Here is a 24,292-nt window from a genome sequence, read left to right on the forward strand (position 1 = left end):
ATATAAAGAAGTTCTCTTCAACAATGCTTTCTATGCACAGCACAGCTCTCCAGCTACACTCAATATCTTCCAGCTTTCAAAGTAATGCAAAGCTATTTACAATCCCACCAAAGACATTCCAGCATGCATTGTCCTCCTTTCCATCAGCTTGATTCAATTTAGTGAAGGATGCAGTGGATTCCTGCGGTTCCTTCAGACTGGAATCATGAAGCTGTCATCTCTGCCCCTGCTTTCCCTGCAATCACAGTATCACAGGTTTCAGGACCAGCCCTGAATCCTCTACTCTACCCCTACTGCTGCTACTAGCCCTGAAACAACGAGAATAAGAAACCACTCCGGGAGGAATACCACGTTCTCAAACAGCTCTGAGAATCCGAAGCACAGCCCTGAATCATGATGAGCGGGTGCTCGGTTCGAACATCCCACATTTTACAAAAACAGGGCTCTGCTGCAAATCACACAAACTGTTAGGGTGCCCTACTTTATAAAGAACGCACAGCACGGCATTACAGTTCTACTGTGACAAGGCTCGAAATCTGATGGGGAAGCGTATGGCAGTATTTCTGAATGGAAACTGCACACAGAAAGGTGCACAGCCTGTTGTACCACAGCTGTGGAACTGCTCAGTATTTCTGCCATGGATCTTGAAATTCAGCTCAAAGAGCAGAGCTGTGCGAGGCTGGAGGCATGGAAACATCTCTTTGTACAGTCAACACACCCTTCAGTGAGAGGAATATTTCCACGTGGTCCCTACCTCAGCTAAACACCTCTCTCCAACACACATCTCAGGGTTTAGGGACGGCTCTATTAACATTCGCCACTGTATAGATCATGAAAATAAGACCACACCAAATACATGTCAAGCAGCGTTTAATGGGTATTTGTCCCAGCACCAGTCATTTTTAATAAAAGACACTTTAGAAGATTATGTTTACTAAGAACTGAAAGCATCCCATAGCTGGAACAAGGTAAACAGAGCTATGCCTAACAGAATGCTAACGATAACAAAGCCTGATTCGCACAGGGCTAAAAAATCACCACATAAACAGGTGGTTTTGGAATCTTTACCGACATCCATGAAATTCAGTCCCGTGCGAACCGTCCATTTCCTTTTATCCCAGATCATTTTCTCAGGACATCGGGACCTTCTGTAAAATTTCAAACTCAAGGGTCCTGTGTCTTTTTAATCCTGTGTGAATAGACCATGTCAGTGTTATGTCAGAATTGATGCAGCATTGCGGAGTATTCGCCTCAAAGCAACACCAGTCTTTACAATAAACCATAATTTAATATTCAAATTGATACGATCTGTCCTGAGATTCTACAGTTCAGTAAAATGCAACGATTGGGCAGAACCAAAATCGGGGATCGGGGGGAAACACAAAACATAAGGTACAATAAAATTAGTTATTTACACACAGTCCATGGTTCACAAATCATACACAACAGCGCCTTCTCTGGCCACAGCATCGCATTTCAATTTGAATTCACCGACTTTTCTTGAGGAAAACGAATCCACGCCTGGGAGGTTACTAGACGTCCTCTGCTTCTGACCATCTCGGAGGACACCTGGTTTCCAGTCGCGTGCGAATCATGCTAAAGACACACGTGATCTTGTCTTTCTTTTTTATTACATTTTGCATGCAGGGTTCATTAAAGTCACGCCTCCAGTGTTGGTCTTGCTATTGTATCCTGAAGGCTGCATTTAAGCACTCAAGGCTGCAGTGTTTATTGCAGAAACAAAACCACAAACAAACTGAGCATTAATAAAAACAGGAATGGCTTTACTAAAAGGGAATGTGCACGTGCTTCAGCCTCAAAGATACTGATCAAACAAATCGGAAAGCCATCTTAACAGATTCAGTACCTCAAACCTCCTTCATACTTTCCCTTGAAGCAGTATTTACTGTGGATGTATGACTCACCTGAAGACTGCATCATGTTCCCAGACTTTTGCACTTCAGCGAATTTTGCAAAAATTACATTCAATCTGTTGGGGAGAAAAACAGAAAAAAAAAAAAAAAATGTAACATTTGCATTTATTCCTGAATCCAAAGCAGCGTGACTGAGAAAAGGCATACCAAATTATATAACAAGATGAACCCTTTTAACCAGACCAATTCACGGAAAAAAACTGTGCTTACACCAACCTGCTCTTACCAGCAGGCAAACACAACAAGTCTAAGAAAGGCACCTTGAATAAGCAGTCACCTGTCCTAAAGAATCTCTCTCTCTCTCTCTCTCTCACACACACACACACACACACACACACTTACTTCCTGATACCAAAGTCACACCCCAGCCAGCCTGATACAGCAGACTTACTCAGAGCCCTGGGAAACACAGCCTAATACAGCAGACTTACTCAAAGAGCCCTGGGAAACACAGTCTGATACAGCAGACTTACTCAAAGAGCCCTGGGAAACACAGTCTGATACAGCAGACTTACTCAAAGAGCCCTGGGAAACACAGTCTGATACAGCAGACTTACTCAAAGAGCCCTGGGAAACACAGCCTAATACAGCAGACTTACTCAAAGAGCCCTGGGAAACACAGCCAGATTACAGCAGACTTACTCAGAGCCCTGCGAAACACAGACACGTTCTGGGTTCTATTTACCTGTTTGGATGCCAGTCACTAATTCAGACCCGTGGACGTTACATTTCAGAACCAATCGTGTCGTGTGCTCTGAAGCATACTTCCGGCACGTGATCGTTATGTGGCGGCTACAGTGATGTTGTGACAGGAATGATGTTAGGTAGTTTATTCACATGGTTCTGCTGTATAAATAAGACCCACAGCCCCAGAAGAAGATTAAAGTATTTCACACATACATATAAGACTGTATTTCTCAGTGTTACCCACCACCGCTGGGAGAATCTACTAACATGTGACTTAAAAGAGACTCAGAAAACAATACAGAATAATACGTCATCTATTGTAATAATGTCATCAACCCCCGACCGCCTCATCAAGAGACTGTGGCAGCACATTCCTGCAACGTGAAACTATCACTGCATGCTGTGGAGGCTCTGGGTTCAAGTTCCACCCTCATTCTTCAACAATTCAGCATTCTTCTGTACCTGCAATGCACATGCACAGATCTATTCTGTAGATACACACATGCATGCACGCACACTTCCAATCTGTTAGTATAAACTGACTGTCAGGAGGCACTTGCCTCCATGTTATAATAGACTTGACCAATTAAAACCCCCTCTTTAGGTTTCAAAACCAAAAAGCTGTTTGGTAAAAATAAGGCACAAAATTAATATCTGTATGACGTGTTAATACGCACCTTGATTGGGGTAATCCCTTTTTACTGAGATCTGAGCGCACCCTCTCCCCTACATGTCTGTAAATTTCTACAAGGCAGTTCATTGCTCCCTCGCGAACCTGTGCAGCAACAAAAACAAACACGCAAGTCAGTGATAAATAAATGGAAAACTGGTGCAACCTAGCTGGAATAATACAAGCAGCCAGAAGAGGGCACTGTTTAACTACATTTAAGACTTTCAGGCATTTTCCCCATTGCAGAACACACAGTTCAGTACTGTATGTGGATTAACAAAGCAAGATTAAAACGACAGGGGGGTGCTTTTATATGTTAGTACAGAGGGTAAGAACCCTGTGCTTGGACGAGTGATAATGGGCACATCTTTACAATGGGGGAGTTTCCATGTGTTCTGATTGTACTCGAGACACTGTGATTGAGCTCAATGAAAAGGCCCGACACATTGCAGATTTATTTTCAGCCACAAACCTGATACTCTCAAGCTGCTCTCCCAAACGTGCACGCGCATCACCACTTCACCTGTAAAAAACCACACATGGAAACGCCCCCAGAGACAGAGAGCCGGGCTCCGTGTTACTAAACAGAGAGCGGGGCTCCGTGTTACTAAACAGAGAGCGGGGCTCCGTGTTACTAAACAGAGAGCCGGGCTCCGTGTTACTAAACAGAGAGCGGGGCTCCGTGTTACTAAACAGAGAGCCAGGCTCCGTGTTACTAAACAGAGAGCCAGGCTCCGTGTTACTAAACAGAGAGCCGGGCTCCGTGTTACTAAACAGAGAGCCGGGCTCCGTGTTACTAAACAGAGAGCGGGGCTCCGTGTTACTAAACAGAGAGCGGGGCTCCGTGTTACTAAACAGAGAGCCGGGCTCCGTGTTACTAAACAGAGAGCCGGGCTCCGTGTTACTAAACAGAGAGCCGGGCTCCGTGTTACTAAACAGAGAGCCGGGCTCCGTGTTACTAAACAGAGAGCCGGGCTCCGTGTTACTAAACAGAGAGCCGGGCTCCGTGTTACTAAACAGAGAGCCGGGCTCCGTGTTACTAAACAGAGAGCCGGGCTCCGTGTTACTAAACAGAGAGCGGAGTTTCATCTGAACCGGAGGGGGTTTTGGTGTCAAAACTGGATGTCCTATAAACTGATGCAGTATTTTTATTGCACTAATACCCAAATCAATACATGCACTGCCACTCCCTGTCTGTTTGGGATGTTTTTGGAGGTTGTGATACTACATTCACCCAGGCCACAGTCCAAGCAGAGGAAAGCCAGGAAACATTCAGTTCCACATTTCACCAACAGAGGGCTCTAGCAGGACTCTGTCAGCAAACAATACCAGTGCAGAGAGCTTCCACTGGCCCTGCGTAAACATTTAACTGGAGAGTTATTCAAAATATATAAAAAATAAATAAATAACTTAAAAAAAACATTTAAATACATTATAATAAACATCTTACCTGACTCGTTGGATCGCTTAATAAATTACATATGTGCGGTACAATTTTGCTTAGTGTTAAACCTTGAGCTCCATATCTGAAAAACAAAATAAAAAAGCAGCATGAGTGGATTTTGCAGAACATCAGTGGCACTGAAGCTCGCAGTGCAGTACTGAACGCACTGACTTTCCCATGATTGACAGCACAAGCTATTCTGCATCACTGTTAAAGCATGCAGAGATGACGAGATCAGTGTGCACTGGGATGGGACTCTACTCACATTTTTAATGTTGCAATAAGACAGAGGCAGACTCCCTCTCTGGTCCTGTTGTTCTTGTGTTTGAACCCTCCCAGCATTCGGTCCCAAACATACTGCAGGCACAGTGAAAACAAAATGCATCTCACAGTAAAGAGACAGCAGGGACTTCACAGACCTTACCCTTTCATTGAGCTGATATAAACCAGCTTCACTCACATACATATATATATATATATATATATATATAGCATTAGTAGGTGAGAGCCATATTCAGTAAAACAAAAGAATGTGCACGTCCAAAATATGTATTAAACTGAAATGTTTTAAACAATATCTATGATTTCAGTTATGAACTCTCTCCTATTATTTTCTACAGTTAAATCGTTTAATGAAAAATAAACGTGTTACTAAAGAAACTGACTCCCAATGCTAATTATTCACGGACTTGCATATGCTGTGTTTTGTATAACTGAGTGTGTGTGTGTGTGTGTGTGTGAGATACAGACACACACACAGTGACAGAACAGCTAACTAATCCAGCCGCAGGATCACACCTGGGTTATTGAAAGGGGGCGTGGCAGGACAGTCCTGGCTGTCTGTAGCAACACATTGTCAGAACGATTGAAGGTGTGGCCCCAGGGAGTTGAACCCTAATGCAGTCTGGAATCACTGCTCTCACTGCACTGTATGGCACTTGCCTGTGGGTTAGCAGCTTGCTCCATGATCTTTAGCAGCAGAGTTTGATCCTGGTCTCGAACTTGATCCTTTGCGTCGCCTAGCCTGTCAATTAAACTTGGCAGGACTGCAAGACATTAAAACAACAACAGCAATCCCCATTAGAAGGCGTGCTCTGTAACAGCACTCGCATGAAGAATTTACAGCGTGTGTAAACCAGCTGATCAACCCCTTTGTGCTGATGTATTGTTTCAGGGGATCAGGGTTATACTGCAGTGGCTGATCATATTGCAAGTTAAATATAAACAGATTGTGTGCACACTGTACATTAATATCATGTATATACACACTCAGCGAAGACGTGCGGCTCTTACCTGTGCTGATCTGGGGTCTAAAGATCACGTGCATTCAGCGAAGACGTGCGGCTCTTACCTGTGCTGATCTGGGGTCTAAAGATCACGTGCATTCAGCGAAGACGTGCGGCTCTTACCTGTGCTGATCTGGGGTCTAAAGATCACGTGCATTCAGCGAAGACGTGCGGCTCTTACCTGTGCTGATCTGGGGGCTAAAGATCACGTGCATTCAGCGAAGACGTGCGGCTCTTACCTGTGCTGATCTGGGGTCTAAAGATCACGTGCACTCAGCGAAGACGTGCGGCTCTTACCTGTGCTGATCTGGGGTCTAAAGCGCTCTTGTAATCGCATGATTAAGGCAGATAAAATGTCCATACCCAGCAAAGCCACCTGGAAAACAGAAGAAACAAAATAAATACACTGAAAAACTACTGAATTACAGAAGCTTTTAGCACTGAAACCAAATGTGTTCTAATTCTGGAATAAAACAACATCTAAATAAATCAACAGGTCTCATTTTACAGTTTTAGTGAGTAATTATTATTATTTTTTTTTTTTTTTAAACAAACCTTACAAATCTTTGAACAAAATCAATGATTTTACATCCAGATTACTTCCAAAGCTATAATACATTAAAATACATGTTAAAATTAAAAAAAAACCTCCATTGATTATGTACAGCATTTGTTTCATACACAACACAATTGTATTTTGATTCGTCCAAGATCACCTCTGGAGCAGAAGCATGTATTCAAATTAACCTTGCAAAGGATTGTGGGTATTGCATTTTTGTAGGAAAACCAGTCAAAATCGGAATATTCTGAGCTTGCATTCTCAAAAAAAGGTGAATTTATAACAAATAAATACACTGAAGTGTACAGAATGATAAAGAATAGACAGATAACTGACAGTCAACTATACACCATAACTGGTAAGTGGACCCCTTTCTGTGTCTATCAATGTGCCAGCTGCTTTATGCTTAACCTTCCTTGTCTTGGGGTTGTGTGGCTGTTCAATGAACGTTTAGTGAGAGTAGCCATGCTAACACCATACCAACACATTCGCATCACCTGAGCGTTAGCTTGGGCTACGGTGCAATTTTTGGAACCCTTTTACTATTGTTCATTACAAAAATAGTAGACTGAAATATTTTCACTGCACCAGCACTGCCCTCTGGTGTTTCATTTTAGCACTGGTGAAAATGAAGCATACTTCATACTGTTCAATACCAGGTACTATGTAATTATGTCCATGTCTAGATCATGTTATACAATACTTGCCACCCCTCTATTATTCCAGACAGGAGAACAAAACAGTGTTTTGTATAAGAAACAGAATCTAGTCACATAAATAAAAGTATTTTTTTTTTCATTTAAAAAATGATTAACACAAAGCTGCCTTTTGAACGATAACTTCATTTCCAACCCACTTGCTCTCTGGGTTTATTTTCCATTTTGCCTTCATCGTGCTTTATATTGCTTTACTATTAAAAACATGAATTCCACATTCTTTTTATATTGCAATGCAAATCACGTCCTTATAAAGAATAATTCTTTTTCCTTTTATTTTACAAAGCTTATTGCAGATGCGATTATGATGCATTTTAAAAATAATGTTATTTGTACCATCTTCAGGAATTGCCAGATCCCTTGTATGCAGATTAGGCTACCAAAGAATCATGGGTATTATATAGTTTTTAAACAAAATCCAGACACGGTCTCATGATATACAGTACAGAATAAAAGAATTCTGAAGTGCTCAGAACTAAAACCATATTAATAATATTAATAATAACCAAGAAACAAAGATAGTGGGTTTATTTTATCTACCCATCGCCTGGGCACTATCCTGAGCTATGGTGCAAGTTTCAGAAGCCTGTAAAATGTTAAGAGAACATCTATTATTATTATTATTATTATTATTATTATTATTTATTTCTTAGCAGACGCCCTTATCCAGGGCGACTTACAATCGCAAGCAAATACAAATACATTCAAGTGTTACAATACAAGTCATACAATAAGAGCAAGAAATACAATAATTTTTTTTTCCAAGTGTGACAAACCACAATTCAATAATACAACATCTAGTTTGGTATCCTGTAAAGCAATGATGTTAACTGCAGCCTCCCAGGTGACTAACACAAACACATCCCTGGACTGATTTCTATGCAAAGTACCTTAGCAGTAGTTACTACAGGAAGGACACTTCCTTGTCAAGCACAAGTGTCTAGTTATCATGCAATAACAAAAGGACAAAAAAAAAGACCTAAATCACACCTAAAATAGAGACTTGCCATTAGTCTGATCTATAGCACACACACGCTGAATTCACTGCAAATGAAACACTTAATTTATCCATCAAAAACCTAGCCTGATATTGTAAGCCTTTTCTTTCATTAATTGAAACATGTACCACATGGCCTCAATAAAACAAAGCTGCAGTCCAGACCCACAAGGATCCTGCAATAAAACAAAGCTGCAGTCCGGACCCACAAGGATCCTGCAATAAAACAAAGCTGCAGTCCAGACCCACAAGGATCCTGCAGTAAAACAAAGCTGCAGTCCGGACCCGCAAGGATCCTGCAGTAAAACAAAGCTGCAGTCCAGACCCACAAGGATCCTGCAATAAAACAAAGCTGCAGTCCGGATCCACAAGGATCCTGCAATAAAACAAAGCTGCAGTCCAGACCCACAAGGATCCTGCAATGAAACAAAGCTGCAGTCCGGATCCACAAGGATCCTGCAATAAAACAAAGCTGCAGTCCAGACCCACAAGGATCCTGCAATAAAACAAAGCTGCAGTCCGGACCCACAAGGATCCTGCAATAAAACAAAGCTGCAGTCCGGACCCACAAGGATCCTGCAATAAAACAAAGCTGCAGTCCGGACCCACAAGGATCCTGCAATAAAACAAAGCTGCAGTCCGGACCCACAAGGATCCTGCAATAAAACAAAGCTGCAGTCCAGACCCACAAGGATCCTGCAATAAAACAAAGCTGCAGTCCGGACCCACAAGGATCCTGCAATAAAACAAAGCTGCAGTCCGGACCCACAAGGATCCTGCAATAAAACAAAGCTGCAGTCCAGACCCACAAGGATCCTGCAATAAAACAAAGCTGCAGTCCGGACCCACAAGGATCCTGCAATAAAACAAAGCTGCAGTCCAGACCCACAAGGATCCTGCAATAAAACAAAGCTGCAGTCCGGACCCACAGGGATCCTGCAATAAAACAAAGCTGCAGTCCAGACCCACAAGGATCCTGCAATAAAACAAAGCTGCAGTCCGGACCCACAAGGATCCTGCAATAAAACAAAGCTGCAGTCCGGACCCACAAGGATCCTGCAATAAAACAAAGCTGCAGTCCGGACCCACAAGGATCCTGCAGTAAAACAAAGCTGCAGTCCAGACCCACAAGGATCCTGCAGTAAAACAAAGCTGCAGTCCAGAACCACAAGGATCCTGCAATAAAACTAAGTTGCAGTCCGGACCCACAAGGATCCTGCACACATTTTCTAGGAAAATCGGTAGCCATTTTCTGCACTTGTAATCAATGACTCCATTAAAACGCACACAGATCCTCCAGACTTGGTCGTCTGCCAGATCACCACATGGCAGCCTGCCTGCCGCAGTCTCCACAGCTCCCCCCAGCCTTGCAGGGTCTGTCTGCACAGCTCAGAGCCTTCCTCCTTGCTTTCTTCAATGCACACCCCATCACTTCCACTACTGGAACAGGCAGCACTGCCCATCTGCATTACATTTCCTTTTCAACAAATCAGAGAGAGGGACCCTTCGTCTTGACATCTTTCTAGCAGCATGCTCTTCTCAATCTCAAAACGACTCATCTGCTGACTCTGCCCATTGTTTACTGTGCTTTTGTGGTATTTTCCATCTTGCCATGCTAAATCTGCACAACTGTGTGAAGCAGGCATGTACTGTAGTTCTCTGGTTGTGTATTACACCCTATTTTGTCTCATTATTATTATTATTTATTTCTTAGCTGACGCCCTTATCCAGGGCGACTTACAATTGTTACAAGATATCACATTATTTTTACATACAATTACCCATTTATACAGTTGGGTTTTTACTGGAGCAATCTAGGTAAAGTACCTTGCTCAAGGGTACAGCAGCAGTGTCCCCACCGGGATTTGAACCCACGACCCTCCGGTCAAGAGTCCAGAGCCCTAACCACTACTCCACACTGCTGCCCTCATTGATTTAAAGCTGCCTTGTCCCACACTCTTGTTCAATGTATAACTGTATGTAATTCATTCACGGATGTCTGTTTGCTGCAGTCTACCTTTCTACACTTTATCGTATAGCAGACCGAAGGTCATTCTCGCTGTACAAGACACAAGATGTACCCGTACAGTATTCGGAAAATCCTGCTTTTCTTCTTTTGGATATTCCAGATGGGAGTTGTTTGTTTATTGTTCCCAGCCTTACCCTTGCAACTTTAAAAACATAATAGAATGCACCTGTATCAGGTGTGTTTGAATGACGACAGCAATATGTCATTGCAGTTCAAAGAAACAGTGTGTTTCGCATGAACACACCCAACTGAAATACAGCCAATCACATGGTGGGCATGGGCTGCAAAAACAAAGATGTACAGGGATGGAAATAAGGCTCCCATTGCACAGCAGTTTGATCCAATCTTGGTTTTGCTAGGAGTTTAATAAGACACACCTGGGCTAATCAAGCTTGTATTAAAATCTGGAATGGGTGACACTGCCATGCAATAGGAGTCTTACTTCCATCCCTGATGTCCTGTAGAGGCTACAGTATTAGGGTGTTAAATACACTTCCTCTGCTGTATAATGATTCTTTCTGCAGCATTTTGTAATTAATCATTCTGAAGTTTCAAACTGTATCATCAGTGGCAACGGATTTGACCCAGTTAGAAACTAGAGATCACATGCCTGGCTCCATCCGAGTCTCTACCACCAAGTTTCAGGCCGTTCTGTGAAACTTCCCATCTTACTGAGATTTGTGTCCATTCGAACAAACTGTAAAACTGTAAGTGACACCCTTGCGTAACAGAAATCGGGGCAGTTCTGTCATTGATTGTTGCCTTATTGCACACCATCAAAGGCTTCTACCTAGATTACTGAAATTTAAAATAACAATAATAATAATAAAAAAAAACAGTTACAGTAGTGGAGAATGCATCATTTGAAATGCAGAAGCTACTGTATCACCCCAGCCCAGAACTATCCTACTGTATATTTGAATCCGATTAAAGTACACAGGGCTTTGTCTCTGACTGCCAGACCCACAACAGAGAAGCAGACAGTGTGAAATGCAATAGCAGCTCCAGGGTACATACCATGGCCATGTGAACACAGCACACAGCATGCATCCTGACACGCCTCCAGTGAGCCGCTCACACGGTTAACAGACAGCAGGCATGTTTATGGCAGAGCTCCAGCAGCTCCACCACAATCTCTGAAACATGTCTCGTCACCCATTAAACAGCTCCGCCTGCAGGCTTGTAATCCTGTTTAATAAAACAATGAGGTATAAACCACCTACAGTATGTACTACAGTATACCCGGATGCTGCCTATTGCAACAGGACAAACACTGATATTGTGTGGTTTCTTTCAAAGTAAAACAATTGTAGTAAACAAAAATAACACATAATCACATCATGTTGTCTGCAGGCAATTGTCTAGAGAAAAGCTGCTTGTTCTTCTGAAATGGTGCCCTCTGACATTGTGTTTCAGATAAGAGTTTGCCTCTATGCTGTAGCATGTCAACATTCTTCAGCATGGCACAGCACTGTAAGCAGTACACATGACACAGGCCAGTCGGTTTATACAGAATGCAGTGCAGACACTCCTATAAGAAGCAGGATTCTGCCGCTGAAGGAACAGCGTGCTGCTGTAGGCTGCCAGGTTAATACCAGTCAGTCAGCACCGCACAGCTAACTGCGATAAGGAAACCAAACACTAATGTTAAAAAGCTTTAAAGAAATAACCAAGGAAAGTCATTTAGGAGTTCCTACAGCACATGCCCCTTGCTGTAGTTTGTTTTCTGCTGTAACACTAGCAGCTTGGTGCACACATGTGACAGTGGTAATGCTTTGTGAATAAGGACCACAAGCTTTAGAGTTTTACATTATTTCAAACCACTGCCCTGTTTGTCAGTTCTGTGACCCTTGTTTACTAGTAAACTGTAAAAACCAGAGGTGTTCTATTTGTCTTGTGATTAATGACGAGGTATTAATGACTGGTTTTGGTGTCCTGTTTTACTACACAGTGGTTATTATTATAACCAATTAGAGGCGCAGAGGCGGGTGGTCTCTTTAGCATCGTTTCAGAGGTTGTGGAAGCGAGCGCATGGTTGAATTAAGGGCGAGTCACACGGATGGCAGCAATGCCAGCCTTTATGTTTTGTTAGTGGCTTTACTATCAGTCTATGACTATAACTACGATTACTGGAAGTACAATGCTAAGGTTCAACGTTTTACTGTCAAGGCCTCCCCACGGGAGTTGAACAGGTTCATTTACAATGAAGATGCTGAGATACAGGCTGGGCGATGGCAAGAAACTGTTTCCTTGTAGGGTTAAAGCCTATATGTGCTGAGCTCCTGGGACATTACAACAGGCTCCCCAGTGAGAACTATTCAAGGGGTTTCGCAGAAAACCAGGCTGCAAACTACCAAAACAGATCAGCCAGCTCACAGCACTCTATTTATTATTTAAGAATCTTTGTTTGCAGTTTCAAAAAAACTGTGTCAAAACAGCTGCTGGGTACAAACAGTCCATGACCGTTGTTTGGGACTGAAATGTTAACAACAACAAAATGTAATCTTGGCAAAAAAACATCCGAAGCGGAGAACACTGCACAGCCTCCATGCTGTACATGTACTCTGGTGTTAAACCCATATGGTCTCCCTGCAATCCCGAACGCTCGGCAGTATATCCTGTGAAATCCAGGGCTTCCTGGCAGTCCTGCAGCTGTTTACTATCAACTTCGTGCTGTGAAAAGAATGACAAGAGATCAAATGAAATTAAATACAAGGCAGCACATCAGCCCAGTTCTTGCCTTGCTGCATTGGCTCGCAGTGTCTTCAATGGAAGCTTTTTTTATGCTTGTTAGATTTCAGTACATGTATAGTTATTAGGTATGGGTTGTCACAGTAGAACTTTTTAGTATACCACAAGTTGCATGTTTTTACTTTCCCTTCAAAACAAATACAGGGATGGACATAAGACACCTACTGCATAGCAGTTTTACCCATTCCAGCTTTTACTACAAGCTTGATTAGCCACAGTGTACAGGTAACAAGCTCAGGTGTGTCTTATTAAACTCATAGTAAAACTAGGAATGGATCAAACTGCTTTCCAATGGGAGTTCTTATATTGAAAACACAGTTTTGAAAAAGCTCCATAAAAAGTAAATATTCATATAAGGCAGTACTGGCTCCTACACCAAGACCGCTACAAACATTCTCTCCGATTCAAGTACTGCAGCTTCACAGAAACCAAATCAAACTTTCAGCTACTGCCTTCATTACTGCATTAGCCAAAAGTGTGTCTGTTGGATTTATCTTTTTGTTTTTATCTCAGCATTATGGTGTGTGTCCTGCTCTTAACTACTAACCATCATAGAGCTGCACAGGCAAGTGTGACCCAGGCAGGGTCTCTGCTGAGGCACATGGGCAGAGCTCCATGGGGAGTGAAGCGGTTTAAAAGCACCTGTCTGTGATCCTCTGTTCCTGTAAATAGAGAAGAGCGCTCCAGTCTGCAGAGCACTTTAAATACCTCCCCTTTTATGAGCGCTCACGCCATCATCAACAGAATAGCTAAGATCTACTGTACAAGCACTGGAAGAAAGGGGAAGGAAATATCCCCTCACACTGAGCGGATAAGATCGTGCTCGCTCAATATCCCTCACACTGAGCGGATAAGATCGTGCTCGCTCAATATCCCTCACACTGAGCGGATAAGATGGTGCTCGCTCAATATCCCCTCACACTGAGCGGATAAGATCGTGCTCGCTCAATATCCCTCACACTGAGCGGATAAGATCGTGCTCGCTCAATATCCCTCACACTGAGCGGATAAGATCGTGCTCGCTCAATATCCCTCACACTGAGCGGATAAGATGGTGCTCGCTCAATATCCCCTCACACTGAGCGGATAAGATCGTGCTCGCTCAATATCCCTCACACTGAGCGGATAAGATCGTGCTCGCTCAATATCCCCTCACACTGAGCGGATAAGATCGTGCTCGCTCAATATCCCTCACACTGAGCGGATAAGATCGTGCTCGCTCAATATCCCCTCACACTGAGTGGATAAGATCGTGCTCGCTCAATATCCCTCACACTGAGCGGATAAGATCGTGCTCGCTCAATATCCCTCACACTGAGCGGATAAGATCGTGCTCGCTCAATATCCCTCACACCGAGTGGATAAGATCACGCTCACTCTCCGCTGGTCATTACTGAACATGAGAAGCTGAATTCCAAGGACATGCTGCCAGGTCTGCACAGACCATCACATCTCCTAGCAGCCATTCAGTCCTCATTAGCGAGCTGTGACTGAAACAATACAAAATAAAACAGCAGTATTGTACTGCAGATCTCGGAAGCATTTAGATTGCTTTTACAGGTTTTCATTGGATGCAGTTTTGCATGTCATCATGATCAGAGAACTGAATAGCAGCAGTCCTTAGAACAGCAGCCCCCGAAAATGAATCCGAGCTGCTAGTATTATTCAATTGTTCCCTAAACCTCAGCCCAGTAAACTATGAAACACCTTGAAGAAATGTCAAAGACAGGATGAACGTCAAAAGTGATAAATTAAACACATTTTAATCTGTCCTTATAACACCATCACTTATAAACAAGTCTGAAATATCAAGGACATGCCTGCCAGACACCTGGAACAGAGTATGCAAATCTATCCTCTTCTCATTAAGGCAGGAACCTGCTGCTTCGGTAAGCTGGGAGAGAACATAGTTCTTTAAATAAATAGGCCTACTATGCAATTACCTGTGCAACACGCGATCTGGACTTTGTGTGCTCTCAGAAACATTATCACTTTCAAACACAGGTTTAAACAGAGGGCTACAGCAACGTGAATACATGAAAAAGAAAATAAATAGTTGACATACAAACTGCATCACAAAGTGCTCATAAAAGCAGTCTATTGTGCACCGAAGCAGGGAAACCTTTTGTTTGGTCAATTAAAGCAGTTGAGCCCCTCATTGTGGAAGCACTTCAGGCACGAGTGTAGCTGAGCCAATGCCCCTCTCCATTCAAACATGAACCCAAAAGCAACACCCCTCTCCATTCAAACATGAACCCAAAAGCAACGCCCCTCTCCATTCAAACATGAACCCAAAAGCAACGCCCCTCTCCATTCAAACATGAACCCAAAAGCAACGCCCCTCTCCATTCAAACATGAACCCAAAAGCAACGCCCCTCTCCATTCAAACATGAACCCAAAAGCAACGCCCCTCTCCATTCAAACATGAACCCAAAAGCAACGCCCCTCTCCATTCAAACATGAACCACAAAAGCGAACACTATAGCTGCACGCTTTCCTCCCCCTCAAAGTGACCTAATTTCTTACTATGCAAAGCCATAAAAAAGCATTCCTCATCATTTTCCTGTGCGAGTCCTTTTCACTTGACCAGCTGATGACAGTCTGATGCATTCTGCCAGTACAGTAACAAGCCTGTTGACTGTATTACTGTAGATGGGGGTTTTCAGAAGGGTTCAAACGCACAGCTGCTGTAAAGCACCAGCTCTGGAGCCGTGTCAAATACAATCTGGTCTGCAGGCCTATTTTAAACCAAGGACTTCATTATGCTGGTATCTACAATAGACTCTTTCACTGGGTCCATTTCTGACCTAAACAGCCAAGTATGTTGCTGGGCTTGGCCTAACGTAGCTTACTGTAACTTTGGAAAGAGTGAGGCAAACCGCATATTCCATTTGGTGCATACTGTTACCAATTCCAGATCTTGAAATAAGAGCCTGTTTGCAGTTTTATTGATCTCAATAAGAGGCTTTCTTTTTTTTCCTATTATTTTTTTTTCACATCCACAGTGAAATCAGTTCTAAAAATCTCTCCAAACCATCTTTTAACCCACCAGGTACATCCCGCTTGCAAAGCAGACTGGCTGTCATTCAAAAGCTGCTGTACTGTATTTCCCAGCTCCTTTTCTTTTATTGGAATATCGCCTCCTTGCAAAACGTAATTGAGATGTCTAGATTACTGACAGACAGTCACTAAAGACTCTCTCTACCCTGTGCTATTGAACTGTTCTTCTGGAAGGAACTGAAGACTCTTTCTGCATACTGAAGCACTTTGAGCAAACAAGATATTTTACTATGAGCTTGACTGGGCCCAGCAGCTCACAGGTTACAACTACTGTAGCTGGCTAATATTAAACACACACAGTGTATGCTTCATGCACGACTGCAGATATGACAGGAGTGTCACCCCGATACCGGCTCTACCAAGGGTTACATTATCATAGGCTGCAGTGCTTCATGCACGGCTGCAGATATGGAAGAGTAAGCCTTCATAATTCATACAAAAACAAGCACTCTTTACAAAGTGCGAGGCACTGAAAGAAAAAGGAAATGCAGAGAAATGTACCAAAACCAAAAATTTCGATTTTAAACAAAATCCCTAATGAAGGAGTTTCATTTGAGGTTTCTGAAGGATTGTGGAGAGATGTACAGTACATGCAGTACACAGTGTCACTGCGGGGAACTGTGTCTCTCTGATCTCTCTTAATACACTACTGCATACCACTGTGCTTTCAGAGGACTGCTGTAGAAAAGCAGGCTCTGCTTTAAATACAAAATCGTCTTTCTGCTATTATTCCCCTTAGCTGGAACACAATGCTTCATGACATCAACCTGCGATAGCAAAAACACTTCTGCGATACAGAGCATGTGTGTTAGCAGGGTTTAGGAGATATGGGCTTATGGGCTATGTGGATAACCTTTCAAAGCTAACAGACAGACATGCGATCATCAGTTCAATCATCAAAGAAAATGAAACAATAAAACACTTTCAATAAACAGAGAGAGCAGAGCACCGCTGAAGCAGTTACTGTACAAGCAGTGTGGTTTCATCAATCCACACTCCAGCAAGCTCTGCTTGGAAATTCCACACAAATCTCACAGCCATTCCTTCATGCAGAGACTGCACAGTACAGACAGTGAATCCATACAGCCGCTCCTCTCTGATCACACTCGCTGTCTGAAGCAGTCATTCCTTCATGCAGAGACTGTACAGTACAGACAGTGAATCCATACAGCCACCCAGTACAGATAATTCATTATGAGCAGTAAATGTATCCACTGCATACAAACAGGTAAGCATGTGAGTGGAGATAGCCACAATGTGCGTGACGAGTCAGGGAATGGGCTTCACAGCAAGTCAACAAGGATTGTTATACACCGAGTGGTGAATCAGGATTTTAAAACTACTCAATATTACATGCATCAGCCATTCATTCTTGGGGAGATCACAATGTCTCAGCAGCATCAGTCAGTCATACCCTGGGGAGATCACAATGTCTCAGCAGCAGTCAGTCAGTCATACCCTGGGGAGATCACAATGTCTCAGCAGCATCAGTCAGTCATACCCTGGGGAGATCACAATGTCTCAGCAGGATCAGTCAGTCATACCCTGGGGGGATCACAATGTCTCAGCAGGATCAGTCAGTCATACCCTGGGGGGATCACAATGTCTCAGCAGCATCAGTCAGTCATACCCTGGGGAGATCACAATGTCTCAGTGTGATCAGTCAGTCATACCCTGGGGGGATCACAATGTCTCAGCAGCAGTCAGTCAGTCATACCCTGGGGAGATCACAATGTCTCAGCAGCATCAGTCAGTCATACCCTGGGGAGATCACAATGTCTCAGCAGCATCAGTCAGTCATACCCTGGGGAGATCACAACGTCTCAGCAGGATCAGTCAGTCATACCCTGGGGAGATCACAATGTCTCAGCAGCAGTCAGTCAGTCATACCCTGGGGAGATCACAATGTCTCAGCAGCATCAGTCAGTCATACCCTGGGGGGATCACAATGTCTCAGCAGGATCAGTCAGTCATACCCTGGGGAGATCACAATGTCTCAGCAGCAGTCAGTCAGTCATACCCTGGGGAGATCACAATGTCTCAGCAGCATCAGTCAGTCATACCCTGGGGAGATCACAATGTCTCAGCAGGATCAGTCAGTCATACCCTGGGGAGATCACAATATCTCAGCAGCATCAGTCAGTCAGTCATACCCTGGGGGGATCACAATGTCTCAGCAGCATCAGTCAGTCATACCCTGGGGAGATCACAATGTCTCAGCAGCATCAGTCAGTCAGTCATACCCTGGGGAGATCACAATGTCTCAGCAGCAGGATCAGTCAGTCATACCCTGGGGAGATCACAATGTCTCAGCAGCATCAGTCAGTCATACCCTGGGGAGATCACAATGTCTCAGCAGCATCAGTCAGTCATACCCTGGGGAGATCACAATGTCTCAGCGTGATCAGTCAGTCATACCCTGGGGAGATCACAATGTCTCAGCAGCAGTCAGTCAGTCATACCCTGGGGAGATCACAATGTCTCAGCAGCATCAGTCAGTCATACCCTGGGGAGATCACAATGTCTCAGCAGCATCAGTCAGTCATACCCTGGGGAGATCACAATGTCTCAGCGTGATCAGTCAGTCATACCCTGGGGAGATCACAATGTCTCAGCAGGATCAGTCAGTCATACCCTGGGGCGATCACAATGTCTCAGCAGCATCAGTCAGTCATACCCTGGGGCGATCACAATGTCTCAGCAGGATCAGTCAGTCATACCCTGGGGCGATCACAATGTCTCAGCAGCATCAGTCAGTCATACCCTGTGGAGATCACAATGTCTCAGCAGGATCAGTCAGTCATACCCTGGGGAGATCACAATGTCTCAGCAGCATCAGTCAGTCATACCCTGGGGAGATCACAATGTCTCAGCGTGATCAGTCAGTCATACCCTGGGGCGATCACAATGTCTCAGCAGGATCAGTCAGTCATACCCTGGGGCGATCACAATGTCTCAGCAGCATCAGTCAGTCATACCCTGTGGAGATCACAATGTCTCAGCAGGATCAGTCAGTCATACCCTGGGGAGATCACAATGTCTCAGCAGCATCAGTCAGTCATACCCTGGGGAGATCACAATGTCTCAGCAGCATCAGTCAGTCATACCCTTGGGAGATCACAATGTCTCAGCGTGATCAGTCAGTCATACCCTGGGGAGATCACAATGTCTCAGCGTGATCAGTCAGTCATACCCTGGGGCGATCACAATGTCTCAGCAGCATCAGTCAAAAATCTGGGTCAAAAATGCATTGTGGTGCTTTAGAGCGAGTCAAAATCTCATGGGACAGAAAAAAGGCAAGCACGTCATTCTGAAATGCCTCGCTTAACAGTGCCCAATTTGCTGGAAATGTTGTGTAGTGATTTTTATATATTATATATTTTATGTTGTGACTATTGTAACATCTTGCTATAAAACAAGGCACACACAGGGGCCACATCCTCCTGCCTCTGCCCTTGCTGCTATGCTGTCTCTGCCTGCATTCTGAGCAATATAATGGCTTTTATTACTTTTTGAAAACGAACGAATATCAGAACGAATATTTAAATTATGAGCGAATATCTGAACATGAGAATCCTGTGTTGGTCTCAGCACTAGTTAAAAAGTATGTGGTTTTCTTCAGTACACATTTTAAAGCAAGCTCAAAGCAAGGGTTACGTCAGGATATTCAAAACTTGTTTGCTTAACAGTGACAGACAGGGATGATTTATTAGTATTTGCATTATGGGCTTTGGAAAATGGGCTATTTGATTAGTTTGGTACCATGTACCTAGTACAGTAGAAACACAACTTATAATGACAAACTGAATGACTGTTTAAGTACAGTACATTAATAATATTCATAGATTAACCTGCACACAAAAAAATACACTGCTAATGGATTTCTTTTGGCATATTTAATACCCAATTTGTGCTTCAAGCTGGCGTGTGGACCAAGTCGCTCTTCTAAGTTTACAAGGAAACATGCAATAAAAAGGGCACCCAGTCTAACGACCGATACATTAGTAGCAAATCAAGAGAGACAAGCTGTAATTGCAACCTATTTTCAGCTGTGCAAGGAGACTGTATTGACTTGCAACAGAAGATTGTGATGCACAGACAGTACAATTGATAAAGAAATCCCCTGAAGCAGAACCACAGGCATGCAGAAAAGAAGAAAGCAGGGTTGTCAGTACAGTACACTAATCCAGAAGATTTATACACTAGTTATTTAAAATGGTAACTTATCCACCATGCACATACTGTACCATAATATAGACATGTGAGACTCTGACCATGCACATACTGTACCATAATATAGACATGTGAGACTCTGACCATGCACATACTGTACCATAATATAGACATGTGAGACTGACCATGCACACTGTACCATAATATAAAGAAACATTAACAGACCGCTCAGTTTTTTTTATTCCTGTATTCTCTACAGTCTAAAGATGAGGGAACACAAAGCCTCTTTTTCCGGAGACCGGGAGACCTAGTTTGAGGCAACTTTGCTGCATCAAACCCCAAGTCTCCCCTGGTGTGCCGTGCAGTCTCCTGAAACCAAGTTCCAAGCCCTGAAGTGGCTTCGTGCCCCTCAGCTTTAGTCATATTCAGGTCAAGATTCTGGAGATGAGAAAACTGACAGCACACCTTAGCCGACATGCACACGACACAGGGTATGTGAAGCTGCACTTGAAATATTTGAATACAGTACTGTAGCCATTTCTGTTCAGTTTTTACTGACCTCTGAACTTCAAACTTAACATTTCAGAATATTAAGGTTTTTTTTGTTTTGTTTTCTTTTCTTTTTTTAATCTTTGCAACATCAAAACCCACCCAGAATAAACAAACAATTACAAACATACGCTTATTGATGATCTGACATGCAGCAGTGAACGTCCATAGAGGGGACACATGAACAACCAGCAAGAAATCCGATCCATGGTACCTCATTAATCAGGAGCCTGCTACTGTACATTCACCTACAATATGTAACAATGTGTGACATCATGGAGGCCCTATATGATCGGCAACATTTTCTTAAATAATTCTAAAAAAGGCCCTTAGGTATAAAATGTCTTAAAGCCAGTATGAATAAGAGGGGAGAGGAGAGCTGGCTGGGATACTGTTATTTGTATCTGGAGTTGAAGTCAGTGTCACAGGTCAGCTGTGTATTTAATATTCTAGTTTCATTGACCTACTAAAGAAGAGCAAGCCTCCAGAGACACAGTCACAAAGACTGAGCTACTAAAGAAGAGCAAGCCTCCAGAGACACAGTCACAAAGACTGAGCTACTAAAGAAGAGCAAGCCTCCAGAGACACAGTCACAAAGACTGAGCTACTAAAGAAGAGCAAGCCTCCAGAGACACAGTCACAAAGACTGAGCTACTAAAGAAGAGCAAGCCTCCAGAGACACAGTCACAAAGACTGAGCTACTAAAGAAGAGCAAGCCTCCAGAGACACAGTCACAAAGACTGAGCTACTAAAGAAGAGCAAGCCTCCAGAGACACATAGTCACAAAGACTGAGCTACTAAAGTAGAGCAAGCCTCCAAACACACAGTCACAAAGACTGAGCTACTAAAGAAGAGCAAGCCTCCAAACACACAGTCACAAAGACTGAGCTACTAAAGAAGAGCAAGCCTCCAGAGACACAGTCACAAAGACTGAGCTACTAAAGAAGAGCAAGCCTCCAGAGACACAGTCACAAAGACTGAGCTACTAAAGAAGAGCAAGCCTCCAGAGACAGTCACAAAGACTGAGCTACTAAAGATCAAGCCTCCAGAGACACAGTCACAAAGACTGACCTACTAAAGAAGAGCAAGCCTCCAGAGACACATAGTCATAAAGACTGACCTACTAAAGAAGAGCAAGCCTCCAGAGACACATAGTCACAAAGGACACCCTGCTCTCAAAGGGCTGTGCGCATCATGCGTACTGTAGTACTGCACGGAAGCAGGAACATCATATTGGAGATTCAGATCAGGAGGCTTTTGGTTTCACTTAAGATACCAGCCTCTCTTGTTTTGTGAACTGTAGGTTGCAAAGTTAAAACTTGCAACGTTTCCCAGATCCCATTTGGGAAATGACTCCCAATGTTGTCCAGTCCAGAGCTGGGGAAGACGACAGGTATTTAACAGGTCATGACTTGGAGGACAAAACACATTGGCCTTAACCCACGAGGGGGCTTTCACTCACAGGTCCAGGCCTGTCCGTAGGACACTGCTGGGCAAAGCCATTCCATTCCAGGTTGATAAAGGGTCTAAATAAATGTAACTCCGTCAAAGGTTTACTTTGCATAATTGAATAGTGAAGGACAAAGACCTGCACTGGACTGGAACTGCTTCAATGAAAGGCTTGTTTTATGTGTTTGTGTCCCCCTGACCTAATTGCCTCAGTTGAACTTTACTAGGTCAGTCACAATGACACTGAAGTTTATGAACTTAAGGCTATTTTGTACATCGCTGTCACAATGTAAAAGCTGTACCAGGAGAGCAGTATTCCTTTCAGTCCTTTTGGATTCAGACCTACACGTTTTCATCAGTGGATTTATTAATAAATCGTGAATACACTGCAGATGGATAGTACTAGAGCTCCATTTTCGAGCCTCATACTATCTAGACATTATGTGTTCTACAGGAAAACACATTGCTTGGTTCCTACTGTATTTAGCACAAGCCTTGTATGGCATTTAAAAGGTCTTTCCTGTGCAGCACACTGTATCATAATGAAAAACCACACTGAATTACTTATCTTCTCCAGGAACATTTTTTCTGTCTAGATAACGCCAGACAAGTAAAAAGAGTTTAATCTGGACCCTGCTTACTGTACTGTAGCACTATGACTCAGCATCTCAAAGTCCTGCATGCAGCACTACAGAATACATGAGCTCTGGGTCTGGAATGGGAGTCTTAAGCCTGTCTGAGCAGAACACAAACCAAGGAACAAGTTTCATCCATCACTTCAGAAACACTCCAGCCACAATTCAGGATGTTCACCTCTCAGAAATGAAGTCAAGTTGACACACCCGAGGAAGGCGTGAAGACAAAACGAATGTTTGATTCCAGTTTTACACCACAGCCCAGGATCAGCGTCCATGTGGTTTCAAAGAAGAATCGGGTTCTCTGGGGAGCAGGACCATGCACAGCTCACAGGGAACGAGGACCTGTGTTCTCTGGGGAGCAGGACCATGCACAGCTCACAGGGAACGAGGACCTGTGTTCTCTGGGGAGCAGGACCATGCACAGCTCACAGGGAACGAGGACCTGTGTTCTCTGGGGAGCAGGACCATGCACAGCTCACAGGGAACGAGGACCTGTGTTCTCTGGGGAGCAGGACCATGCACAGCTCACAGGGAACGAGGACCTGTGTTCTCTGGGGAGCAGGACCATGCACAGCTCACAGGGAACGAGGACCTGTGTTCTCTGGGGAGCAGGACCATGCACAGCTCACAGGAACGAGGACCTGTGTTCTCTGGGGAGCAGGACCATGCACAGCTCACAGGGAACGAGGACCTGTGTTCTCTGGGGAGCAGGACCATGCACAGCTCACAGGGAACGAGGACCTGTGTTCTCTGGGGAGCAGGACCATGCACAGCTCACAGGGAACGAGGACCTGTGTTCTCTGGGGAGCAGGACCATGCACAGCTCACAGGGAACGAGGACCTGTGTTCTCTGGGGAGCAGGACCATGCACAGCTCACAGGAACGAGGACCTGTGTTCTCTGGGGAGCAGGACCATGCACAGCTCACAGGGAACGAGGACCTGTGTTCTCTGGGGAGCAGGACCATGCACAGCTCACAGGGAACGAGGACCTGTACTTTTCCTCTGAAGACTGTTCTTTGGCTGGCCAGGTTTCAAAGCAACACCAACAGACAACGTCAGGAAAAAATAACTAAAATGTCCGTGGTATAAACAACACTGGTACAGTATAGGTACTGAACAGAAAAGACAAACAAAAGACAAACACAAGGTGCGACTGCTCAAATAAATAAATACATAAAATCTAGAATGTTTGCTTTATGTAGCAAATAAAAATGTATCTGGTTTTGCTCAACAATCAAACTCAATTTGTCATTAAATTATAATTACTTGATTGCATTGTTGTTAACTTAAGTCTTTCTGTGAACTTCATCTTACATGAAAGCAGATACACGGTCCAGAGAAGCAACAC

The 24,292-nt window shown here is 43.7% G+C and overlaps 1 protein-coding gene and 1 non-coding gene across 17 annotated transcripts in view; one reads left to right on the plus strand and one right to left on the minus strand.

Moving 5' to 3' along the window:
• The window catches only part of LOC117426490 (CLIP-associating protein 1-like), a 93,286-nt gene that overhangs the window by 63,292 nt on the left and 5,702 nt on the right, over window positions 1-24,292 (minus strand). For 14 of the 16 annotated variants that reach the window (XM_059034092.1, XM_059034091.1, XM_059034095.1 and 11 more), the window contains exons 3-8: window positions 6,319-6,397; window positions 5,678-5,781; window positions 5,001-5,092; window positions 4,742-4,817; window positions 3,299-3,396; window positions 1,926-1,990 (exon numbers count right to left, since the gene is read on the minus strand). In XM_059034092.1, coding sequence (XP_058890075.1) covers window positions 1,926-1,990; window positions 3,299-3,396; window positions 4,742-4,817; window positions 5,001-5,092; window positions 5,678-5,781; window positions 6,319-6,397 — 514 coding nt within the window. Of the gene's footprint in view, window positions 1-1,068; window positions 1,190-1,925; window positions 1,991-3,298; window positions 3,397-4,741; window positions 4,818-5,000; window positions 5,093-5,677; window positions 5,782-6,028; window positions 6,292-6,318; window positions 6,398-24,292 lie in introns of those variants that run through there. The other 2 variants (XM_059034103.1, XM_059034105.1) reach the window with 2 other exon arrangements.
• On the plus strand, window positions 6,990-7,116 carry LOC117427230 (U4atac minor spliceosomal RNA). Its single transcript, XR_004548215.2, has one exon. It is a non-coding gene; the product is annotated as a U4atac minor spliceosomal RNA (small nuclear RNA).

Source organism: Acipenser ruthenus, chromosome 11 (assembly GCF_902713425.1).
Source record: "Acipenser ruthenus chromosome 11, fAciRut3.2 maternal haplotype, whole genome shotgun sequence".
Taxonomy (NCBI): domain Eukaryota; kingdom Metazoa; phylum Chordata; class Actinopteri; order Acipenseriformes; family Acipenseridae; genus Acipenser; species Acipenser ruthenus.